General features: G+C 42.5%; 1 protein-coding gene across 1 annotated transcript in view; it reads left to right on the forward strand.

The window, feature by feature from the left end:
- Window positions 1-539: 539 nt before the first annotated feature.
- Window positions 540-23,788, forward strand: part of LOC135215542 (translocator protein-like) — a 70,461-nt gene continuing 47,212 nt past the window's right edge. The window contains exons 1-2 of the mRNA XM_064250375.1: window positions 540-610; window positions 20,708-20,830. Of these exons, the coding sequence (XP_064106445.1) occupies window positions 20,726-20,830 (105 nt within the window). The 5' untranslated portion in view covers window positions 540-610; window positions 20,708-20,725. The remainder of the gene's footprint in view (window positions 611-20,707; window positions 20,831-23,788) is intronic.

Raw genomic sequence — 23,788 nt, forward strand, 5'->3', positions numbered from 1 at the left:
CAGACTCAGAGATAGTATCTATGAAGTCTTCATCCTGAAAAGGTGAGAACCAAGGTTTTTATATCCTACAACATTAGTTGTTTCCCGTCTTACCTGTATTATTTAGCTGTCTCTTACCCTCCACCAAGGGTGCCTATCAGCTAAGTATATATCTGTCAGGGAAGTTCATGTACAAAAATGATATTGTTAAACTACAATAAAGTTTTGTACATACTTACCTGGCAGATATATACGATTAATGGCCCACCCAGCCTCCCCTCAGGAGACAGGTGGAAGAGAAAAATCTGACAAGCTAACGGGAGTGGTTCGTACATCCGCCACCCAGCGGCGGGTAAGGTAGACCACCTGACCTACCTGTCGCGTGTGCCGCGAGATTTGAAATTCTGTCGGGTACGTCGGAGACTATAGCTAAGTATATATCTGCCAGGTAAGTATGTACAAAACTTTATTGTAGTTTAACAATATCATTTTCATAAACATTTCAATTTGTGCAAAAGGTTGCCCTATTAATAAACAATAAAAACATGTCTCACTTTTTTCAGTTTCTTTCTAGAACTCTTACCAGAGGTAAAAAAAAGACAAAAAAGGTGCGCACTTCCCCCACTCTACGGTATGTATACTTACCGAGAACAAAGATTCAGTTACTTTTTTTATTTATACACTTTTTCTAATGATTTCTTTTCACTTTTCTTTGCAAAATTACATTTACAACTGGCATACTATCGTAAAAGACAAGAACAAAAACCAACAGCAACCCCTTGGTATATTTATGAGCAAATTTACCAAAAGACGTCATGTGAGGAAGAGACGCAGTACATACTCCCTTCAAGTAAAAGGCAGATCTGTAGTCCTGAGACGACCACACTCATGATTTTAGCCAGTTTAAAAGTTGCCATTAGGGAATTTATGGGCTATAAAAGTATTGGCACTTCTTTGCTGCCTGATTTTTTCAAAATCAATGGCGCTTAATATTGTTTAGCCACAGGATCAATCCGTCCACCACCCCGAAGCTGTCATTACTACTTCCGAGGTGCAATCCGTCCATTAAGAGTTAAAAGAATAAATAGGGCTGGCAGTACTGTATTCTTTTCCTGGCCCCACCCTAGTGATTTTAGAATGTTTGAAAAATTTTATTATGTAGTTTTATGAGGCCCCTCTCTAGGTAGGACCTGATAACATATTCGAAGTTAGGATTAGTAGCGAAGCATCCCAACTTAAACTTCCCTTAACCTAAGCTATTCTAGGTTGCTGTGCCCTGACCTACATTCCCTCCCAAATGTTAGATTGTGCACTGCAAAATGTGTATGTAACTATTATGTAATTTTACAATGCCCCTTGCTAGGTAGGACTCGGCAACATACTTATTTGAAGTTAGGATATGCTGCCCCTTTAATAAAGGCAATAGCCTATTTATACAGCCATCTAGTCTGGATCATGTTAGGTTGGGTCATGACCAGATAGAACCCCGCAACATAGGTTACATTAGGATGTGGGCCCAATAATTGGCTTTATCCCTCCTTATTCTTAAAATTTTTTTTTTTTTTTTTTAATTAATATACTACACATGAAATGGATATTTTTCCAAGTGTTCATCTCTTGATAAATGTATTTTGTTCCTACATAAATACACCTTCATTCTCTACATTGGATTTAGCTTGCAGCTGTTCAACTTACAGGCTAGATCATTAACTACTGACAGGTAGGGGGAAGCCCCGCCCACCTGTCATACTGCACTCCACTTTACTTTTGGCTGCCAACATGTGAGGACATCTCTGTGCTTCTCTGCCCAACTGCCGTTTGCTTTCTCATACTCTCTTGTTTATTGCTACCCAAGAAGGAACCCATGGCTTCAATTGGCTTGCCTTGTTCTAGACTTGATGATGGGGTTTTGAACCAAGTGAATTTTCTTGTTTTTGGGCAAGAGAATTCATTACGGTCCAGCAGGTCATGCAAGACACTTCCTCTAGCTCACCAGAGGAAATATTATGTACTCTCGGAGAGCCCATCTGTTGCTAGAGCGACTCTGTGCAGAGGGGGTATACCACTTGCAGGCTAAAGCAGCAGCACTGGAATCTCCTGCCATGGTCTTTTTGGGTGGCCAAGATCACTTCCTTTTATTCAGGTTTCCGTACACTCAGAATGGATGCAGCCTTTAAAAGACTAATGCTTTCTGGAGGTAGGGCCATTGTTTACCTCACCCACCAAATAGCTAACCTTTAGGTGAACCTAGATTTGAAGAGGCGAGACATGTGATGTCTAAAATCTCTTGGTTCATTCTGAGTTGGTTTTGGCACTTAGGAACAGACTGGTCTTGAGTTCCACCCTCCCTCTTTGCTAGAGGTGAGGAGGATGCTGTGGTGGACATGATTTGGGTCAACAACAACAAACTTGTTCACCAAGCAGTAGCCAAGACCTTCAGGTCTTCTCGTGGTTCTGGGCAGGCTGTCCCATCCTCTTCGTAGAGGTACCCAGACTTCTTCTCACCTAGTAATGAAAGGTGTACAGTCACACCCCTCTCAGCCTTCTCCCACTCCAGAAAGGGAGGCAAGGGAAAGAAGGACACTTGGAGCAGCAATCCTTGCTACTTGTTGCTGATGTTGGGGAGGTGCCCATTGAGCCATTGGGTAACTTGGCAGAGACTTGGAGTGGAAACCTGGGTAGTAGATGTCCTTTGGTTAGGGTATCTACTACTCTTTGAGTCTGCCACCATTCACCTTCGATCCTTGCAAAAGGAACTTCCCCTGAGGAAGAAGTGAATGTGATGCTAAAGAAAGGTGCTGTGGAAGTTGTGATGGACTGGTTTCTGGAGTTTTACAGCAACCTGTTCCTGATGGAAAAGGTGCCAGGCAGGAGGTTGGTCATTGACCTCTCTCCACTGAACCGCTTTGTTCTCTAGACCTGGTTCAAGATAAAAATGGTTTGCTCAGTTCTCGATTCCATCATAGAGGGTGACATCATGCTTTTGTTAGACTTGAAGGATGTATACAGGCAGTCCCCGGGTTACGACGTTCCGAGGTTAAGGCGCTTCTCAATTATATTCATCAGACATTATTTCCAGGGTTACGATGCATGTTCCAGGGTTACAACGCCTACAAAGCTCATCTGGTAGATGAAATATGACACCAAAAATTCAAAATAATCAATATTTGAAGGTTTTTTTTATGAAAATGGCAATAGAATGCAGTTTACATAGTTTTCAATGCACCCAAAGCAGTAGCCCTTTAACGCTGATTGTACATATTAAACGTCAACGAAAATTGTCTGTCGGGTGCCGAACCGACGTATGGTACGTCGACGAAAAAAGTTTTTTTTTAAATTTGTGAAAGAATAGTTATAGGCCTACTAGGTAAAAACTTTTGAATCACCCGCCTTGGGGGATGCTGGGAGCTCACGGATCAAGCTGTTGTTTTGTTTACAATCGTTACCCAGGCGCGCAAGCGCGAATTTCTTTTTTATCGCACTAAAAAGCATCAGCGACACATGTCAGAAATTATTTCGTCACTTTGACTTAATTTTTGCACCATTTTATATTAGCTGTTACATAGAGTATTATATATGAAAATGTGCGCAATTTCATGTAGAATACAACGAAAAACAACTCATGGTTGTAGCTTTCATCAGTAATGAAATATTTTCATACAAATAACGATAAGTGCCAAAATTTCAACCTTCGGTCAACTTTGACTCGACCGAAATGGTCGAAAAACGCAATTGTAAGCTAAAACTTATATTCTAGGAATATTCAATCATTTACCTTTAATTGCAATAAATTGGAAGTCTCTAGCAGAATATTCCGATTTATGGTGAATTTAAGAAAAAAACTTTTTCCTTACGTCCGCGCGGTAACTCTTACAAAAAAATCAGAAATTTTTTCGTGTGATTGTTGTAATGTTTGCACCATTTTAAATTAGCCGTTACATAAAGTTTTATGTATGGAAATGTGCGCAATTTCATTTAGAATGCAACAAAAAACAACCCATGGTTGTAGCTTCTATCAGTTTTGAAATATTTTCATAAAAATAACAATAAGTGCCAAAATTTCAACCTTCGGTCAACTTTGACTCGACCAAAATGGTCGAAAACCACAATTGTAAGCAAAAACTCTTACATTCTAGTAATACCCAATCAATTACCTTCATTTTGCAACAAATTGGAAGTCTCTAGCACAATATTTTGATTTATGGTGAATTTTAGGGAAAAAAATTTTCCTACGTCGGCGCGGTAACTCGAAAAAATCAAAATTTTTTCGTCCGATTGTCATAATGTTTGTACAGATTTATATTAAACCGTTACATAAGTTTTATATTATGAAAATGTGTGCAATTTCATGTAGAATACATTTACAAACAACCCATGGTTGTAGCTTTTATCAGTTTTGAAATATTTACATATAAATAACGATAAGTGCCAAAATATCAACCTTCGGTCAGGTTTGACTCGACCGAAATGGTCGAAAAACGCAATTGTAAGCTAAAACTCTTACATTCTAGTAATACTCAATCATTTAACTTTATTTTGCAACAAATTGGAAGGCTCTGGCACAACATTTCGATTTATGGTGAATTTATGAAAAAAAAAAAAATTCTCCTTACGTCCGTGCGGTAACTTCCGAAAAGAATCAGAAATTTGTTCGTCCGATTGTCGTAATGTTTGCACCATTTTAAATTAGCCGTTACATAAAGTTTTATACATGAAAATGTGTGCAATTTCATGTAGAATTTAACTAAAAACAACCCATGGTTGTAGCTTTTATCAGTTTTGAAATATTTTCATATAAGTAATAATAAGTGCCAAAATTTCAACCTTCGGTCAACTTTGACTCGACCGAAATGGTAAAAAAACGCAATTATAAGCTAAAACTATTACATTCTAGTAATACCCAATGATTTACCTTCATATTGCAACAAATTGGAAGTCTCTAGCACAATATTTCGATTTATGGTGAATTTATGAAAAAAAACTTTTTCCTTACATCGTGCGGTAACTCTTCCGAAAAAATCAGAAATTTTTTTGTGTGATTGTCGTAATGTTTGCACCATTTTAAATTATCCGTTACATTAGGTTTTATATATGAAAATATGTGCAATTTTATTTAGAATGCAATTAAAAACAACCCATGGCTGTAGCTTTTATCAGTTTTGAAATATTTTCATATAAATAACGATAAATAGAAAAAATTTGACCTTCGGTCAAATTTAACTCGACCAAAATGGATGAAAACTGAACTGCAATTGTAAGCTACAGCACTTAAAGTCTAGTAATATTCAATCAATTAACTTCATTTGACAACAAACGGGAAGTCTCTAGCACAATATTTCGATTTATGGTTAATTTTCGAAAACAGCTTTTTTTTACGTCCGTGCGTTACGAATTCATGCATTATATTGTGATAATATTTTCTCTGTGCTGCTTTGATCGTTTTACAATTTGTTATATACCAAAATCATCTTAATTTAGTATACAATACAAAGAAAAAATAATTAGCTCATTAGCTTTAACCATTTTGCTCACAACACGATTTGTATATACAGTACATACAATTATATATGAAATTTTTTTCGCGCGTCATATTCCAATATTTATATATGATAATGATATTTTTTTCATTTCTGATGGTTGCATACTAAACTTTAGGCAATGATAAAAAAAGGTGCCAAAAATAAACTCTTAATCTTGAAAATTAAGCGTGCTTTGAATTTAAAAAAAAAATATAAATTTCCGCTTTGGCACTCACTCGCGAACGCCGCCGGCATACGGGAGACACTTTCGGAAATACCTGCTCTGCATTTAATGGTTTAAAGTAAGATTTTCTTAGGATTTTTTACGTTGTTCCGGCTTACAACGATTTTCGGCTTATGACGCGTCTCAAGAACGGAACCCCCGTCGTAAGTGTTCACTGTGGTATTCATTTTGGTCTTGGCTTGGGCTAATTCACAAGCAGAGGGTACAGTATCTGGGAATACTGATAGACAAGGCAGCAATGGGGGATGTTCCCTTAGGATTCTCGTATCAGCAGGTTTAGAGAGGCAGCACAGTCAGGACAGGAACAACTTGCTCAGCAGTGGTGGGTTGTTTTTGGTCACCTATCATCTTTGGAGAAGCTGGTCCCTCATGGGCAGTTTCACCTACACTCCCATCAGTGGAGGATGAAGGAGTTTTGGTCACTGGCAAGGCACCCTCCTTTCTTTCTTATTCTTCTAGGAAAGTCAGGAGAGATCTAGCCTGGTGGCTAGATGATAGGAACCTCATAATAGGAGTGCCATTGGGTGCTCCCCCTCCCAAGATGCTTCTGTTTTCAGACGCATCAACCTAAGGATGAGGCACACACTTGGAAGAGTTATTAATTTTCGGTGCCTGGGACCAGAACAATACACACCTCCACATCAATGTCCTGGAACTCAAGGCAACTTTTTTAGCTCCGCAAGAGTTTGAGGACTGAGTTTCAGGGCACTCCGTGGTGTTGGTGAGTGACAGCACAACAGTGGTGGTATACGTCAACAAGTAGGGAGGACCGCTATCATCCCACCTGCACAGCTTGGCGGTGCAGGTGCACATGTGGGCAGCAGCGCACTTGGCAGACCTTTCAACCAGGTACAGTACAGTCCCCAATTATGCAAGAATTTGGTCGATCCACAGCCTCACAGAATTGCGAATTAGCAGATTTCTAAACACATACCTTATGGGAAAATTCCATTAGGGCCAAGGCAAACGGCAACTTACCCAGTCAAACTTTTTAAAACTATGTATCCATTTTCAATCATTTCTATGTACTATACTGTAATTTTTTCTAATATGAAATTGTTCTTATGGACAAGTAAAACATTAAAAAGGTTTTAATAACTTGAAAAAGTTTAAAATTGCACACAGGATGGTGAAAACTCCCACACGTAAACTATACCACCATTGGGTGCAAGTGTACTGTACGATACAGTCATTTCCTTTAAAAAACCTTTTGGATGGAATTTCCTCTACCTATCCTCTGCCAAAAAATCCTTCAAACTCCTCTATCATCCTCCGTGAAGAGTTCCTGCTGAAGGAAGGCTTTGTGAACCACTTGAGGTTTCGGGGACTAGCAGATCATGCGTGTCTTCACTACCGTTAGGACCAACAAACTTGGTTACAAATGCCTGTCTCAGTTTCTTTGTCCAGGACGTTCACTATGTAATTATTTTCAGATAAATTTATTCTACGATAAAAAAGAACTAATGAAAATTCAAAATTGGATATGAAATTACAATTTCTTAAAAAGAAATGATAAAAATTCAAAATTCAACATGAAATGACAGTTTCTGGAAAAGTTTAGATCGAACGATTCTCTCTCTCTCTCTCTCTCTCTCTCTCTCTCTCTCTTCTACTCTCTCTCAATCTCAAACATCTGCTTCTCTGTTAATCACTTTTGCTAGTCATTTTCATCAAAACCTATTTCAACAATAAAAAAAAATTATCAAATGCCAAAAGTTAGTCAAAGCAAGTTAATCTAGAAATAAAATTCTTACTTCATGTTCAGCAATGATGGATTCCAAGTTGTCGACTGATGCCAAAATGGAAGTTGCTCCTTCCTTCGTCTTTAACTTAAGGGCAAGCTTTTAGTTTCAAGAAAATAGGTCTTGCTCTTCGGCTTCTAGGCAGATGCATACATGATGCGGATGATCAGAATACGCTTTGCAGATCTGAACAATACGTATGGCGATGATGATGATACCGATTATTCATGTACACTGTGCTATGATGTCACAAATGGAAAAAAAAAATGCATGAGGCAGAGCCTTCTGTCTTAGCTAATGGCTGAGCAGAAGCCTTCAGAATACACTTCACAGGTCTGAATAATACCTATGGCGATGATGATGATACCAATCATTTAGAATACACTTCACAGACCTGAATAATACGTATGACAATGGTGATGATACTGATCATTCATACACACTGCGCTATGACGTCACAAATGCGTGAGGCAGAGCCTTCCATATTAGCTAATGGCTGAGCAGGAAATCTTTCTCTTGCATTCCCCCTTGGAGGAATAATAGTTTTTTTCCTCCGAGCATTCCCCGCACCCCTTCTCTCAGATACCAGCAAACCCCCCCCCCCCCCCACACACACACACACCTAAAATACTCGAAAAGACAATAGATTTGGCAAGTTTTGTGGCGCATGACTCGCAGACTTTGAACGGCTTCGCAGATACAGAAAATCTATTTTTGAGAACTAGCAACCGCATAAAAGGGGAATCGTACAATTCGAATACACATAATTCGGGACTGGACGGTAAATTCCTGGGTCTCAGAATGTGTTGGCAGACAGGCTCATTCACCAGAGTCAGGTAATGTGGACAGAGTAGTCCCTACACTTGGACATTAGGGAGAGGCTCTTCAATTTAAGGGAAGTCCCAAACAGACCTATCTGCGACCCAGTACAACAAGAAGTTACCAGTGTTCTGCTTGATGGTGCCAGAGTCGTGGACTGTGATGGAGGATGCTTCCCAGCATCTATGGGACAACTTACAGGTGTATGCCTTCCCCACTTTTTGTCTTATTTGTCAGGTGCTCAACAGGGTCCTGATCACCCCAAACCTCAGGTTGACTCTGGTGGCTCCCATGTGGCCACACGCCGTGTGGTATCCATACCTGCTGACTTATTGTCTGAGGTCCCGAGAGAGATTCCCCTTCTATGCAGGCACATCGAAAGGTATCACCAGGCAGTGGAAGCACTGGCACTTCAGGCCTGGAGAGTATCCAGTGTCTTTTGCGAACAAGGGGTTTTCTCAATGCACAGTAAGTATACAGTGGTTCCCCCGTATTCGTGAGGGATGCATACCAGACCCCCCTGCGAATAGTTGGAACCCCTATAAACACGCTTAAAACAGCCTATTTTGTTAGTTAAAAGTCAAGAAAGACCCACTGAAAATTTGTACACCTGGTTTTTTTAAGAGTTTTATCACAAAACGTGCATTTTATGAAGAAATTGATAAAAAAAAAAAAACAGGAATTTGTGGATATTTCTCATTGAAAAGTACCACGAATAGGCGAATTTTCTACAAATAATTGGGAGATATATTCCAGAGAGGAATCTGCGAATGCGTGAGTTCACAAATCCGGAGAACGCAAATACAGGGGTTCCACTGTATGTCTGGATATCTGTGAAAATCTTAATCTTCAGTGGCTGTGTACCAGGGGAAATGGGCCATCTTTTGTAGTTGGTGTCACTGACTGGGTATCTCTGCAGTCAGAGCTTCTCTTCAGAAATAATGGGAATTGGATTAATCCATCCAGGCCTCCGAAATACAATAATAAAAGCATTTTAACTCAAATGCAGTGAAGCCTAGAATGCTGAATTCATACAGAGAAAAAAAAAAAAAAAAAAAACAAATAAAGTGGATAGATGAAATAAATTCAACTTTGTTCTCACCTGTAATTGGGAGACTTGATGCCCTATGTGGAAGGTGGTGAGGAAGATGATGAGGAGGACAATTTTATTGTTTGGAAAGGGTCCCCTTTTATAGAAACAGGCAGCTGTGCTCACTGTTTCTTGCTGACTAAAAAGCCTGACCATAGATGTATGTTTTTTAATGGATTGTAAAATGTTCCTAAAGTAAGACAGCATGGTCATTCAGTAACTTTATAAACACAGTTTATTACAGCTTTGTCAAGGTGATGTTTTTCAAGGAAACTTTGTAATCCCCACTATTTTATACTGATTTCTTTTAGTAAAGAAGTAGTCCTCTTATGGTGTGCTCTGCTTTGTGCTCTTCCACAAACTCCTCCACATCATCATCACTGACATCAAAGCCCTTAGGCTTACTCAGAAATACTAACCTCATTGCTGGCATCTCTAGCCTTCTTAGTAGTCTTGATAACTCCATTCCAATACAAAGACATACTGTACAAACCAATCAAATATAAAAAAAACTCACATATCCATATTTCAGCAGAAAACCAGTCTCACATGATAAATTAATCCTGTATGTGTTTTAGTGCATTGTTGTCTAACCAGATTTTGTGTTCAATAAAACATCCTTTAACTGGTTAACTGATGTAAGATTGTATTTCTGGGCTCAGTCCATGTCGCTTCGTGAAATAATCCCTTAAGTTCATTATTTCTAGGTAAATGATACTAACATTCCCAGAGAAAAAACAAAAATAGGGGGATGTCAGAATAACTGACTCGCTCACCCTAAATAAAAAGAGGGTGTCAGTATGGTACTGGGGCGAGTGAGACCACTACCACGGACCTCTTGCCATTTAGAATTCTCCTACATCAAAATCCCCCTCCCTGAGAGAGCTGATACACGGCCGGCGCCAGCAACTACTACTACACATCCTCCCACGCCGACCGCAGCGCCTCTCGTGGCCATCCTTTACGTTAGCGCCCTTCCACACGCACGTGTTTTTCCTTTGCTCTGTGTTTTGTGTGCTATTTGGATTTATTTCTTCAGCATGGAGTTCCAAGCTATCGCCGCAGCCAAGTTAAGTACTGCCGAAAGGTTACACGTATTTTTAGCCAGTCAGGATCCGTTTTAACCGTTTTTTAGGTTCAATAATGGCCTTCCTTGTCGGGCGCCAGGCTCACCATGCCAGCTCGCCTCGTGTTTTCGTTTAGCTCCTTCCGTCTCCCATACCGTAGCGGCTATTCTGTGCAGTGTTTATATCTTTTATCATATTTTATATTAAGCGTGGTGCAGAAGGTGCTACCTTTTATTCTATTCCTTTACATCGTACTATTCGGAAATCCTTTGCTTCATGTCTTAGAGCAGTGTTCATGCATGCATGTACCTTTGTCTAGGTCTGTTAGGCACGTGGGTTTTTATACAATATTTTAGATTACCCACTGATCTTTAGTCCAGCCATCCTGGCCGTCGCCCTCCGTTTTACGTATCGGCAGAGGCCAGCTCCCGAGTTGTTAGTCCGTCTTCCTTCGGGGAGGCTAGCCTAACTTCTCCTGGACGACCCCTCTATTTCTCTCACTCGTGATTTCCTTCCTTTCATTTTTATTACTATGTATTTATTATGGGTTGTATGTCTGAGGCGGTTGGTTATAGCTTAGGCTATGCCTTGTATGTCTCGTTCGCCTCTTGGTCCACCTACGATCGCGACGGGCCAGCTGATCGCCTCAGCCCTTCTCTTCCCCCCCCCCCCCCCCCCCCCTCTCTTCCCTCCCCACACGGGGGGAGATAGTCCTTGCTTGCTCACGGTCGCTATGGCAACCATCTGAGCACCCCTCCCCTCCTCCTCCCTTCCCAGGGAGGATATGGGAGTCTCGGACTAAAGGGGGTTCTGAGTTGGGCTGGTTCCGTTTTCTTTGAGTTTAGGGGGGTTCCTCGTGCGTTCAGGCTTGTTGGTTGCCACCGCCAGCTCGCATCGGGTCCTCCCCGGTGCTCTCCGTATAGCTCTCCTCTACCCTCCCCACAGTTACAGCGGACCGCTGGCTCCGCCAGCTCCTTGGGGGGGGGTAACAGAGCAGCCTTGACATACTTCCCCTATATTATGATTGTATCTCTATTGTCTCTTTTGCTTGTCTGGTGGAGCACCCGCTCACTGTCCAGGTTCTCTGCTGGCTGGCGGAAGAGTTGTACGGCGGAACTACACACCGCTTACCTTATTTATCAATTTATTTTATTTTATGTTATGTTAAGTTTTTATGGATATCTTCTCATGTTCTCCGGTGTGATCATACCTCACCTCGGTGTACTATCTGTATCTGAGCAGGTATCTGGTTTGACGGAAATCTTCGCTCCGGTGTACCGGAGTTTTCAGACCAGTTTACCATATCCTATGGAAATTTCTCACGGAGTACAGGAGAGGATTATGCCCAAAAATATTTTCACTCCGGCATGCAGCGGAGCTTCATATCACTTAACAGGTTAGCCCTGTTAGTAACTGCTGATACTTATGTATCTGTTCACTTACAGGCTACCAACTGTCAGGAAGCAGGATGCAACGCCATCCTGCAGGATGCTTGCGGTCATGAGGTCTGCCGAACCCACGCTCCCTGCGCCGTCCGCCACAACGATATGATTGTGTGGCATCACGAAGCCTGTTCCATCTGTTATGATCTGGTGGAACAGTTTTCTGCCTGAGTAAGTATACACTGGCGTAAGGTTTTGTTTCTGTTCTTGATATATATTGTCAGATAACCTGTGCCAAGTATGTATATAAGTGTGACATAGTCATAAGTGTTAATGATATATCTTCGGGGTTTCATTGTAAGGATTACAATGACCCTTTATTTCAGGCTGCCGCCGTGAAGGAAGCCACGTCGGCTACCCTGAAAGCCTGGGTAGGAGGCTTTGGTAAGAACGTATCCAAGGGGCAGCCATACATTTTAGACAAGAGTATGGCTGTCTGCATCTTCCCAGGCTGCAAGTCGACCAGGTACGTCGACCCTACAGCGGCAGCTCCGTGTATCGCTGCCATCCAGCAACAGGTGGCGCAGGCTATGGCGGAGGAGGGAGCCCCGGGGATCGCCAAGGACGTTGCGACACTGGAGCTCAACGTTGAACCCATGACGGTAGGGGAAGGTGAGTTGTTGGTAGAGGCAAGTTTGTTGGGCGCTCAAGGGCTTCCCTTGGGCGCATCTGGATCTTCGTCACCTATTCCTTCATCCTCCTCTTTTCAAGGATTTACAGAGTCGGATATTCTGGCCAGGTCGTCGTCAGCTTCAGTTGTCCCTAAAGTTAAAGGGAAACGGGAGCAGAAGACCCTTGAGAGGACGTCTTCTAAGAAGACTTCGTCCTCATCTACTCATAAGTCTCCGGCTCACCATCCCGGAGCAGAGAAATCGAAGTCATCTTCGACTTCACACTCCAAAGGGTCAAGAGGCAAGTCCTCTAAGGAGAAGGCCTCTAAGGAGCCGGTACCTTCGACGTCCACCGGAGCACGTCCGAAGACCCCTGCTTCGACCGGGGACTCTGGTCCCTTCGATCCTGAAACCTTTACTGCAGGGGTTATGCAACAGGTGGGCAACATGGTAGGAGCCATGATGAATGACAGGCTAGATCAGATGCTTGCTCGGATCTCCACCTCGTTTGCAGAATCCGGTCAGTCGATCCAAAATATATCGGAGCAACTGAAAAACCAGGAAAACTTGCTGGCGGGCCTTAGGGATAATCCCCCAGCAGGTCTTCCTCTGGCAACCGCCGGAATGACTCCGATGCCAGACTATAATACTCTCCCCGCCTTTACTATGAGCAATCCTTGGAGGGTCGCAGCCTTTGCACCCTTCAAGAATGGAATGATTTCCATTCCGGACTGTGGAACTCGTCGTATTGAGGACTTCGAGTTCCACCCCACCAATCTTCAACCACGTTTCATGGGTTACACCAGGTTGCCGGAGTCAGCTCTAAGGAGAGAGGATAAGATTCCGAAAGAGACTGTAATATACAGTCGGGAACAAGCCCAGAGAGAATGGGTTCGATGCCTTGAAGAATGGGACTGCGTGAATACCAAACTTCAGGCTTTCAAAAGCCCATTCACCATCTTTGTGTCGGAGGACGAGACACCACTCCCCTTTACCACAAAGTTGGCAGAAGTGACGATCCAGGCCGCTATGAAAGACGAGCCTCTTCCCCAGCTGAGAGAGTCGGATCCAACATCTCCGCTCTTCCCAGGCTCTGAGGATCTCTGGGCTGATCTTCCAGCTTCCTTCACAGTCGGGAAGCTCAAACCGGACTGCGCTATAGAACAGTTCGGGAAGAGACTCCCAAGGCTACCGAATAACCTGATCCAAGCGGAGTTCAACGCTAGGACCAGGCTAGGGAGGACACTGAATGCCTTGGTGATGACAGAGGTTGTCGCTAGTACCTATGGTACAGAGCCTCTGTTTAAACTTTTGGCAAAGGCTCAAACACAGACCGTACAGTCTGATCTGTACGACTTTGTAGTAGCTAGGCGTAACTGCAGGAAGCCACTATTCGGCATGAGCCGAACAAACTGCTCTCGTCTTCTATCTGGGGAGCTGACCTCTTTCCCAAATCGGCGGTAAACGAGGTTCACCACGAAGCGACCAGGTTCAATCAGAGCCTTAGGGTCCGCTGGGGACTTACTGGTAAGAGGAAGCCAGAAAGTACCCCCTCAGCTTCCAAGAAACCAAAGAAGCCTAGAAAGTTTACTCCTTACCAGGCTCCCCGGCAACAGCAGTTTGTACAGGCGGTCCCAGTTTCACAAACGGTGCAACCATCGACCTCAAAGAATCAGAGCCAGCCCATCCTCCTGTTGACGTCACAGAACCATCCTTCGACCTCCTACGCCGTTTCCCCAGCCTTCAATCCTGTCTTTGAGGGCCAGACATTCCAAGCCCTCAACAGGTTTGGAAGGGGAAGTAGAGCCAGAGGTGCATTTCGCCAGAGGGGTGGCGGAAGGACACCCAACAGGGGGAAACACTTTCGAGGAGGACGTGGAGCACGTCCTGCCCAAACCCAATAGGAACCCTCAGGTAGGAGGGAGGCTGTTCCTCTTCCGACACCGGTGGGGATTCAGCAACTGGGCACAAAGCATTGTGTCCAAAGGGCTGGGATGGAGTTGGATCAAAGGTCCTCCTCCATCCAAAACATTCCTTCAAGTACCAACAAAGGAATTGACAGAGTATGCGCAAGAGCTCCTTCAGAAAGGAGTAGTATCAAGAGTCAAACATTTAAAGTTTCAAGGACGCTTGTTCAGCGTGCCAAAGAAAGGCTCAACAAAACGAAGAATAATCTTAGACTTGTCCTGTCTAAACTTATTCATTCGTTGCGACAAGTTCAAAATGCTGACTATCTCGCAGGTGCGGACCTTACTTCCCCGTGGGGCCGTCAACACCTCTATAGATCTTACAGACACATACTATCATATCCCAGTTGCGAGACACTTCCGCCCATATCTAGGCTTCAGGTTGGGAGACCAGGCATTCTCTTTCAAAGTGATGCCCTTCGGGCTGAATGTAGCCCCCAGGGTGTTCACGAAAATAGCGGAATCAGTAGTCCAGCAATTGAGATCACAAGGGATTATGGTAGTAGCATACCTCGACGATTGGCTCATTTGGGCAACAACCGTCGAGGAATGCCTCAAAGCCACAAACAAAGTAATTCATTTTCTGGAACATCTGGGGTTCCAAATAAACAAGACCAAATCCAGACTAACGCCGGAATCTCGTTTTCAGTGGCTCGGCATTCAGTGGGACCTGAACTCCCACACTCTGTAAATTCCGGTGGTCAAGAGGAAGGAAATAGCCAAATCAATAAGACAATTCCTCAAATGCAAACAGACATCAAGGAGAAACCAGGAAAGGATCCTAGGTTCCCTCCAGTTTGCATCAGTCACAGACGTTCTGTTGAAAGCAAAATTGAAAGATAAATCGAGTTTGGCGCTCAAGAGCAAATGTCAAATCTCGAGACAAGTTGTCAGTAATCCCGCCGATTCATCGCAAACGTCTCCGCCACTGGGCGGAGGCCAAGAATCTGTCCAAATCAGTTCCTCTCCAGTTCCCCCCTCCGGCGTTGGTTATCCACACAGACGCCTCTAAGCAGGTGGGGAGGATACTCCCAATTCAAGAAAGTTCAAGGAACTTGGTCACCTCAGTTCCACCGGCTTCACATAAACGTATTGGAAGCTATAGCAGTATTCCTCACTCTGGAGAGGCTTCTACCAGCCAAGAACTCCCATATAAAACTGGTTTTGGACAGCGCAGTAGTAGTACACTGCATCAACAGGGGAGGATCCAAATCAAAGCATGTGAACCATGTCATGATAGCCATTTTCTCTCTAGCAACCAAGTACAAATGGCATCTATCCTCCACTCATCTGGCGGGAGTAAGGAACGTGATAGCAGACGCCCTGTCTCGATCAGTTCCTCTAGAATCGAAGTGATCCCTGGACAGGCACTCATTCCAGTGGATATGCCAAAAGGTCCCAGGCCTCCAGGTGGATCTTTTCGCATCACAAGCGAACCACAAGCTCCCCTGCTATGTGGCCCCCAACCTGGACCCTCTGTCTTTTGCCACAGACGCCATGTCCATAGATTGGAATCAATGGAGGAAGGTATACATCTTCCCTCCAGTGAATCTTCTATTGAAAGTCCTGAGCAAACTCAGGACATTCAAGGGACTAGTAGCTCTGGTAGCTCCGGATTGGCCCAAGAGCAATTGGTATCCTCTCCTCCTGGAATTGGGTCTCCGACCTCAACGGATCCCCAATCCCAAACTGTCTCAGTCAGTACAAATGAGGACTGTGTTCGCTTCCTCAGGGACTCTCAAAACCTTAACTTTATGGACTTCATGAAGTTTGCGGCTAAGGTAGATGCAAATATTGATCCCCAAAATATCCTTTTCTTAGAATCGGATAAAAGGGAATCAACTTTGCGACAGTATGATGCTTCCGTTAAGAAACTAGCAAATTTCCTGAAGGAAACAAACGCCCAAACCATGACAGTTAATTTAGCTATATCCTTTTTCAGATCTCTGTTTGAAAAAGGTCTAGCAGCTAGTACTATTACCACCAATAAGTCAGCTTTAAAGAAAATCTTCCAGTTTGGCTTTAAGATAGACCTAACAGACTCTTACTTTTCGTCTATTCCTAAAGCCTGTGCTAGGCTCAGACCTTCAGAAAGACCTAGTTCAATTTCATGGTTCTTGAATGACGTTCTTAAACTGGCTTCAGATACTGACAACGATTCATGCAACTATATAATGTTATTGAGGAAAACATTATTTTTTATTAAGCCTGGCCTCATGAGCCAGAATATCAGAACTGTCGGCCCTTTCCAGAGCCTCTGGTCATGTAGAATTTCTCCCTTCAGGAGAAGTCCTATTATCTCCAGATCGTAGCTTTTTAGCAAAAAATGAGGATCCTTTAATGAGGTGGGCTCCTTGGAAGGTCCTCCCTCTTCCCCAGGACCCTTCTAAATGTCCAGTGACGGCCTTATGAGCCTATCTGTCCAGGACATCATCTAGATCCTCAGGCCCCCTCTTTATGAGGGAAAAAGGTGGCACTATTTCAATAAAAGGGATTAGACAACAAATCCTGTACTTTATTAAACAAGCTAATCCTGATTCATTCCCCAGAGCCCATGACATCAGGGCAGTAGCCACCTCTATTAATTACTTCCAGCATATGAATTTTGATGATTTGAAAAAGTACACGGGCTGGAAATCGCCGATAGTCTTCAAACGTCACTACTTGAAATCCTTAGAATCTCTTAAATTTCCAGCAGTGGCAGCGGAAAACATAGTTTCCCCTGACACTGTATAGTAGTTGTAGTCGAAGATCCAGATCTCCTTTCTACCTGCCTCACCAATATTTCCCCTAACCTTACCGTCAAGCTCAATCATGTTTTGAGCCTTAGCTGCCTAGAAAGGCTACATATGGTGATGTGTCCCTTATTTTTTTGCTAGGGGCACTCACACTTGTAAATATTACTACTGACTGTGACTGTTTGGTGATGTTCTCCCTTATTTTTGTGCTAGGGAGACTCACTTATATATGTTATGGATGTTTACTGATAAATCTTAAAACTGTTGTGAGTTATCCTCTCTTATTTTTATGCTAGAGTGTCTCACTTGTACATAATTGTTCATTCAAATCTAGTTTTAAGTTATCATAAGTTAGCCTAAGTTTAGTTCTAAGTCCTATTATATATTTTAAGGCTAACACATGTTACATTATGCTAAGTTTAAATTATGTATGATAACTCTGTAATTATTTCAACTAGATTATAATCATTTTGTTTTCCTTTTTGTTTTATTGAGACCTTATTTTACTTCTCTCCAATCTTGTGCTAATTCTCTGGTACTATTTCACAAAGCGACACGGACTGAGCCCAGAAAAGAGATTTTGACGAAGGAAAAATCTATTTCTGGGCAAGGGTCCGTGCCGCCCAGTGAAATCCCCCCCCTTTTTCTCCCACCCTTGCGCCCAAGATTGGCCTCTAACTTCAAGGATGGCCACGAGAGGCGCTGCGGTGGGCATGGGAGGATGAGTAGTAGTAGTTGCTGGCGCCGGCTGTGTATCAGCTCTCTCAGGGAGGGGGATTTTGATGTAGGAGAATTCTAAATGGCAAGAGGTCCGTGGTAGTGGTCTCACTCGCCCCAGTACCATACCGACACCCTCTTTTTATTTAGGGTGAGCGAGTCAGTTATTCTGACATCCCCCTATTTTTGTTTTTTCTCTGGTAATGTTAGTATCATTTACCTAGAAATAATGAACTTAAGGGATTATTTCACTGGGCAACACGGACCCTTGCCCAGAAATAGATTTTTCCTTCGTCAAAATCCCTTTTTTAGTTATGTTGATTAAAGGTGTGTACTATTTATCTAAAAATTTTTTCTTAATCTCCACATTTTGAAAATTGTGTACCGTAGGCTTGTGCTTGATAAGGTATTAACCCTTAAACGCCTTCTGGACGTATTTTACGTCGACATTTTTTCTCTCTCGGGTGCCGACTGGACGTATTTTACGTCGACATACAAAAGTTTTTTAAAAAATTTGCGGAAAAATACTTTTAGGCCTACCAGCCGAAAACTCTTGAATCACGCGCCTTGGGGGATGCTGGGAGTTCACGGATCAAGGTGTTGTTTTGTTTACAATCGTTAAACAGGCGCGCAAGCGCGAATTTCTTTCTTGCCGCACTAAAAAGTATCTGTGACACATCTCGGAAATTATTTCGTCACTTTGACATAATTTTTGTACCATTTTAAATTAGCCGTTACATGGAGTATTATGTATGAAAATGTGCGCATTTATATGTAGAATACAACAAAAAAATACTCATGATTGTAGCTTTTATCAGTTTTGAGATATTTTCATATAAATAACGATAAGTGCCCAAAATTTCAACCTTCGGTCAACTTTGACTACTGAAATGGTCGAAAAACGCAATTGTAAGCTAAAACTCTTATATTTTAGTAATATTCAATCATTTACCTTCATTTTGCAACTAATTGGAAGTCTCTAGCACAATATTTTGATTTATGGTGAATTTATGAAAAAACTTTTTCCTTACGTCCGCGCGGTAACTCTTCCGAAAAAAATCATACATGCGATTGTGGTAATGTTTGCACCATTTTAAAATTAGCCGTTACATAAAGTTTTATATATGGAAATGTGCGCAATTTCATGCACAATACAACTAAAAACAACCCATGGTTGTAGCTTTTATTAATTTTGAAATATTTTCATATAAAAAATGATAAGTGACAAATTTTCAACCTACGGTCAACTTTGACTCTACCGAAATGGTCGAAAAACGCAATTGTAAGCTAAAACGCTCATATTCTAGTAATATTCAATCATTTACCTTCATTTTGCAACAAATTAGAAGTCTCTAGCACAATATTTCGATTTATGGTGAATTTATGAAAAAAATAACATTTTCTTTACGTCCGCGCGGTAACACTTCCGAAAAAATCATACGTGCGATTGTGGTAATATTTGCACCATTTTAAATTAGCCGTTACATAAAGTTTTATATATGAAAATGTGCGAAATTTCATGTCGAATACAAAAAAAAAATAATTGAAGGTTGTAGCTTTTCTCATATTTGAAATATTTGCATATAAATCACGATAAATAGAAAAAAACCACGTTCGGTCAACTTTGACTCTACCGAAATGGTCGAAAAACGCAATTGTAAGCTAAAACTCTTACAGTCTAGTAATATTCAGTCATTTATCTTCATCTTGAAACAAATTCGAAGTCTCTAGCACAATATGTAGATTTATGGTGAATTTAAAAAAAAAACTTTCCTTCCCTCCGTGCGCGCATTCTCCGCCACAAATCTCCGAAATGCGTACGTCCCGTTCTCAGAATATTTGCTCCGTTTCATATTAGGCATTTCATAGATTTTTATATATGAAAATGTGCGCAATTTCATGTAGAATAAAACGAAAAATATTTGAAGGTTGTAGCTTTTCTAATTTCCGAAATAATTGCATATAAAAAAAATATATAAAAAAATTCGACATTCGGTCAACTTTAACTCATCAGATATGGTCAAAAACTGCAATTGTAAGCTAATACTCTTACAGTATAGTAATATTCAATCATTTGTCTTCATTTTGAAAGAAATTGGAAGTCTCTAAGACAATATTTAGATTTATGGTGAATTTTTGAAAATAATTATTGTTTACGTCCGCGCATTACATATTCATGCATTATTTTGTGATAATATTTTCTCTGTGTTGCTTTTATTGTTTTACAGTGTGTTATATACCAAAATGATTGCAATTTACTGTAATTTACAACGAAAAAAAAAATAACTAGTTACCTTTAACTGTTTTGCGCACAGCCTGATTTGAATACAATTATATATGAAATTTCGTTTTTGCGCTATCATATATCGCATTATTTATATATGATAATGATTTTTTTTTTCATTTCCGATGGTTGCATACTAATCTTCAGCCAATGACAAAAACAGGAGCCAAAAATGAACTCTTAATCTTGAAAAATAAGCGCGCTGTGATTTTTTGAAAAAAATATTTTTTCCGCTTCCGCGCTCACTCCGAAACACCTCCAGCACACGGGAGACAATTTTTATTTTACCACTTTGGGGTTTAAGGGTTAAATTATTCTTAAAAAGTTTTACATTTCCAGAGATAACCGAGTAGAGGGTAATGACTTTTCAATGGGCTTATAAGTTAAGTATAGTATATATCTTCCAATGGAGATCCACTCAAAGAGGAAATTTAGTCATCACTCTTTATGAAGTCGTGAGCATTCTGAAGAAATTTTTATTTTTCCAGAGAAACTTTCAATTGAAGATGGCATGGTTTCCAATGTCCCTCCTGTTTGCTGTAGTCTTTCCAAACATTGGTGGGATTATGGGAGGTTTTATAACTTCCAAGAATATTCCTACCTGGTATCAGGTATGTTAATTTGCTTTTGTTTCTACAGTTAAGCACTCATTTATTATGATAATATTAAAACTAATGCTTAGTTTTTTTTTGTCCCTTTAGATTTCTATGGGTAGTGCATAAGTGCTAGAGGACATTAAAATGAATTTGTTCGCTTAACTGTAATTACAGAAATATGAAAAAAAAATTTGTTTCATTTTCACATTACATATCTTTACTTGAATCAAAAAGTACTCAGAAAACCTGAAACATTTTGTAATGTTTCAGGTTCTGAGTACTTTTTGATTCAAGTACAAGATATGTAATGTGAAAATGAAACAAATTGTATTTTTGTACATGAACTTTCCTGCCAGATATATACTTAGCTTACGTCTCTGACATCACGACAGAATTCAAAACTCGCGGCAAATGCGACAGGTAGGTCAGGTGATCTACCCCACCCGCCGCTGGGTGGCAGGTGTATGAACCAATCCCCCTTTCCAGTCATAATTTTTCTGTCGCCGGTGTCGACTACATCTGTTGTCGATACCTCTCGATTTTGGATTATTACTCGTTTTCGCCCTGGATTGTTTCATCGGACTTTTGGTGAAGTACCTGCTCCTTGGCTTGGCATTTGCGATTTGTGGACCGGTTTTGGATTATTCTTTTGATTATTCTTGGAATTTCATTATGTCTGATTTAGAAATTAAGAAATCAACTATGTTCAGAGTTTGTTCTGTTAGCGATTGTAAGGTGAGGCTACCGAAAGCTGCGGTAGACCCTCACACAGTATGCATGAGGTGTAGGGGGAATGACTGCTCATTTATTAACCCTTGTAATGAATGTGGTAATTTGAATGAAGAAGAATGGAAGGCACTTTCTTCTTATGTAAGAAAGCTTGAGAAGGACAAGGTTAGGAAAGCTTCATCTAGGAGTTCTAGTAGGTCTCGCGCTAGCGAGTTTGAAGTTGATAACCCTGTTGTAGACGTAGCGCCTTTACCAGTTTCAGCCCCTGCTTCCTGCACCGAACCCGAAGATGCGCCTTCGGAGGTGGACACTATGAGAGCCACTATTCGCAGCATGGAGCTGAAAATTAAAGTGCTAGAAGGTAAGAGTGATAGCAATTTGTGCAGTGATCCCAGTGCAGTGGAGGGTGCGTCTGATCGGCTCCCTAATGTTTCTAGGCCTAGACCTCTTCCAGACTCCCAGACCCAGTGGAGGAGGAAAGTCGAAAGCCGCAGGAAGGTTAGGGAGAACCCCCACCGGTCAGGCGTCCCCTCGGTAGCGCCTGATGTTCGCTCCCAGGCTACCTTGGATCGCGCCAAGAGAGAAGTCTTACGACAATGCTTCTCGTCTTCGCCTTCTCCTTCGCCCAAGCGTGGTTGGAGCTCCTCGGAAGCTTCTCGGCCGTCGAAGAGAGCCTGGCAGGCTTCTTCCGCTCTCCCCTCCAGCCCTGAAGTTTTTTCGGAAGATCCTGGATTGGATGTGAAGAAACCGAGGATTTCTTTGGAGTTTCGCTCTCCTAGTAAGGATCGAGCTGCGTCTCCCGTGAAGGACTTTGTTAAGTCTCCTACACGTGTGTTGGCTAGTCTGCAGGCGCAGATTACGGCTCTGGCTGACTCTTTGATTGTGACTTCTTGTCGTAGGAAGGACGTCTCGCTCCCGGTAAAGAAGTCCAGGCGCTCTTCTCCAGGTTTACGCTATTCGTCAGTAACCGCCCTCTCTCCAGGAGTGGATCGTAGTACGAGGCGCTCTTCAACGGACAGGCGCTCTCCTGCGGACATCGTTTCTCCGTCGGACAAGGGGCATGCTTCCCGTAGACGAGCCTCTCCTGACAGGCGCTCGTCTCGAGACAGGATCTCTCCGCTGGCAGACGCCAGGAGCCTGGTAGGCGTTTTTCTCATGGTAGCCGCTCTCCTTCAGGCTTTCGCTCTCCTGTGACCAGACGCCCTTTGGTAGACAGGCGCTCTTCTCCTGTCAGCCGCCCTTCGCTTAGCAGGCACCAAGAGCCTGGTAGGCGCTCTTCTCCTTCAAGGCGCTCTTCTCCCGATTTTCGCTCTCCTCGAGTTAGGCGCCGGGAATCTGTCAGACGCTTCTCTCCTGGTAGGCGCTCGTCGCCAGAGATTCGCTCTCTATCGCTTCCCGCATGACAGGCGCTCTTCGCCAGGCAGCTGCTCTCCTTTAGACAGGCGCCAGGAGCCTGATAGACGCTTTTCGCCTAATAGGCGCTCTTCGCCTAATAGGCGCTCTTCGCCTAATAGGCGCTCTTCGCCTAATAGGCGCTCTTCGCCAGATTTTCGCCCTGCGTTCGTTAGGCGCCAAGAGCCTAGAATACGCCCTCATCCTGACAAGAAGGAGTTTTCAGGCAGAAGCTCAACGGAAGTTATAACTTCCCCGGTTAGATGTCAGAGTTCTTCCAGACGTTCTTCAAGGATGGACTCTCGGCTGAGGACAAGACAGCCTTTCACTCGTAAGGATCGTGAAGGATCTTCGGCGGAAGAAGAACAGGATTCCTCGGAAGAAGAAATTCCTAAAGATTCCTCCGTTTCTTCATACAAGCGTTTTGACGGACCTGTTGCTTCAGGAATTCGGAGACGCCCTTTCTCCTGTTCGTCCCCCGCCCTCGCCTCTTTCGTTATTTTCGACTTCGAAAACTTCGAAGGTTTCATCCTGTGTCAGGATGAAGCCTGCAATCTCTATGAAGAAGGCGCTTAGAGGTTTTGGTGAGTGGCTTCTTTCGAAGGAAGAGAAAGGGAAGACGGTGTTCTCTTTCCCTCCTTCTAAGCTTACTGGAAAACTAGGATTCTGGTATGAATCGGGAGAACCCTTGGGCCTCGTTCTTCCATCCTCGGCAGACTCGGACTTCTCTTCACTGGTGGATTCCTCTCGACGCTCTGCCCTCATGTCTGCTAAGACGACATGGGGGATGAATGAGCTTGACCACCTGTTGAAGGGAATGTTCCGAGTCCTGGAGGTGTTTAACTTCCTAGA

Source organism: Macrobrachium nipponense, chromosome 5, assembly GCF_015104395.2.
Source record: "Macrobrachium nipponense isolate FS-2020 chromosome 5, ASM1510439v2, whole genome shotgun sequence".
Classification (NCBI taxonomy): domain Eukaryota; kingdom Metazoa; phylum Arthropoda; class Malacostraca; order Decapoda; family Palaemonidae; genus Macrobrachium; species Macrobrachium nipponense.